The 2,500-nt window shown below is 39.0% G+C and overlaps 1 protein-coding gene across 1 annotated transcript in view; it reads right to left on the reverse strand.

The window, feature by feature from the left end:
• LOC107553354 (tyrosine-protein kinase CSK-like) overlaps positions 1-2,500 on the reverse strand; it is a 39,403-nt gene that overhangs the window by 4,125 nt on the left and 32,778 nt on the right. Inside the window, exon 8 of the mRNA XM_016235556.1 lies at positions 529-628. Within this exon, the coding sequence (XP_016091042.1) occupies positions 529-628 (100 nt within the window). The remainder of the gene's footprint in view (positions 1-528; positions 629-2,500) is intronic.

The following is a 2,500-nucleotide window of genomic DNA, read 5'->3' on the forward strand; positions in this document are numbered from 1 at the left end:
GTATGGCCAAAAGAGAACCACTAGACTTAAAAAAAAAAAAAAAAAAAAAAAAAAGTAAATAAAATAAAACTGTTTGCATGTGTTGAAAATCATATTTGCTCCATCAGGCCTTTATGGCTCATATAGTCTGATAGAGTGAGAATCCGGAGGAAAAAACTGCCAAACATATAATGCAGTGATTGAGAGCTGAAGAAATAAAGGCTCCTCAGAAGATGTGAGATGTTCTGGAGGCTTGTGAAGATCATTCCTCCGCTGAGGAACAGTGAAAGTAAAGCTTCTGGAAACAAACGCTCCTCAAAAGATCCTGAGGATCAGATTTGAGACTCTAAAACATGATTGATGGAGAATCAAGTAAAGCTGAGCTGCTTCAGTCCAGTGAGTGTTCATCTGGAGATATTACTGACGTTATTCTGACCTTTACTTGATAAAAATCAGTCCAGATTTGACACGAGAAGCTCCAGCTGAAGCTGTTACACAGTTGCTTTTTGTGAAGTAAAGGTGAAAGTCTTTCTGATCATTCGTACTCACGTCATGACTGAAGCTTCAGCGAGGAAGGCCTGAGCCGTGGCGTCGTGTTTGATGCACTTCACTGCCACCTTCGTCCCTCTGTAATCTCCCACCATCACGTCTGAACACACACACACACACGTCTGGTCAGCTATCCTTGTGGTGACTCTCCATAGGCATAATGGTTTTTATACTGTACAGACCGTATATTCTATTGCCCTACATCTAAACCTACCCCTCACAGGAAACTTTCTGCAGTTTTACTTTCTCAAAAAAACTCATTCTGTATGATTTATAAGCTTTTGTACCCGTGGGGACCTCAATTGTGCGCGTTTAGGTTCAATTTAGGTCCCCACCGTGACACGAGTCCTCATGAGTCTGTGTGTATTCAGGTTTAAGTCCCCACCAGGAGACACAAACACACACACACACACAAAAATACACCCACACAAAACACACAAGTGCACACACACACACACACACACACAAAAATACACACACACACACACACAAACACACAAGTGCACACACACACACACACACACACGAAAATACACCCACACACAAACACACAAGTGCACACACACACACACACACACACGAAAATACACCCACACACAAACACACAAGTGCACACACACACACACACACACAGGTAAACACGCAACTTAATTGTGAAATGTTTATTGATGGGAAAGCATATGCTGTCTGACGGCGTCAGACAGTGAGAATGGGGGAGGTTTGAGGAGCGTTATTTGGTGTGTAATGAAACCCTTCTCAATGGATGGATGCTGAAAGCTGAACATCTGCATCTAATTTAGTGCCCCTCCTATGATGACGCGGGAACGTCGCCGTTTATAGCTGAAGCATTCATGCCATCCGTGAGTTCTTAGAGTGCGATGGTTAAAGTCCTGCCAGGCCTCAGAATTCACGCCACATCCTGCAAGCGTCCATAATGACATCCCATGGTGGAGCGAAATGTCACATTGTTAATTGACATGCAGAAGGGTGTGTGCGTCCATCATGCCAACCAGACCAGAGGGTCTGACCTAGAACATTCGTCTAAGTGAGAGCAGAAATATGACCCAACCGCTGTGCTGAAGAAGTTGGGTTAATGGTGATTTATTAAAGCTCAGAACATAGAACATGAAGTGACTTCACAAGCTATAGCTATAAGTCAGATATGGTCTCACTATAAAAAAAAATCTCAAATAATTCACTTAAAAAATGAAAATTATTTTATTTATAATTGTATGTACTCATTGTCATGTTGTTCTAAAGCAGTATACATTATCTTTAAAAAAAAAACCCCACAACATTTCCCATCTATCTCACATTTAGGTACATATTGGAATGAAAGGGATGGATCATGGGTGGATTATCAGTAAAATACATTTTTTAATTTTAGTCTGTTCCATATAACTTCAGAAAACTATATAGCACATCAGTCATTCAGTATGGACTACTTTCATAATAGTTCATTTTTTAATTTTAATTAAATTTTTTTTGTAGACAATTGTTTTAGACTTTGATGTGTAAATAAAAAGCTTTGTGGACATTAAAAAAAATTGAAAAATAACTGCAGTGAATAATGTAGATAAAGGCACAACTTAAATTTTTTGGTAAACTATTTAATATAAAAAAAATAACATTTCGATTATACTATTTATATCACTTTTTTATTAATTAATTAATTAATTTTTTGACAGTATGAAACTTGAATCAGCCACACACATTACCATTCAAAAGTTTGGGGTTGGTAAGATTGTTTAAAGGGGTCATATGATGCGATTTCAATTTTTCCTTTCTCTTTGGAGTGTTACAAGCTCTTCACACACACACACACACACACACAAATACACCCACACAAACACACAAGTGCACACACACACACACACACACAAAACACACGCGCACACACACAAAACACACACACACACACAAAACACACACACACACACACAAACACACAAGTGCACACACACACACACAC

This window comes from Sinocyclocheilus grahami, unplaced genomic scaffold (assembly GCF_001515645.1).
Source record: "Sinocyclocheilus grahami isolate Dianchi unplaced genomic scaffold, SAMN03320097.WGS_v1.1 scaffold471.1, whole genome shotgun sequence".
Taxonomy (NCBI): Eukaryota; Metazoa; Chordata; class Actinopteri; order Cypriniformes; family Cyprinidae; genus Sinocyclocheilus; species Sinocyclocheilus grahami.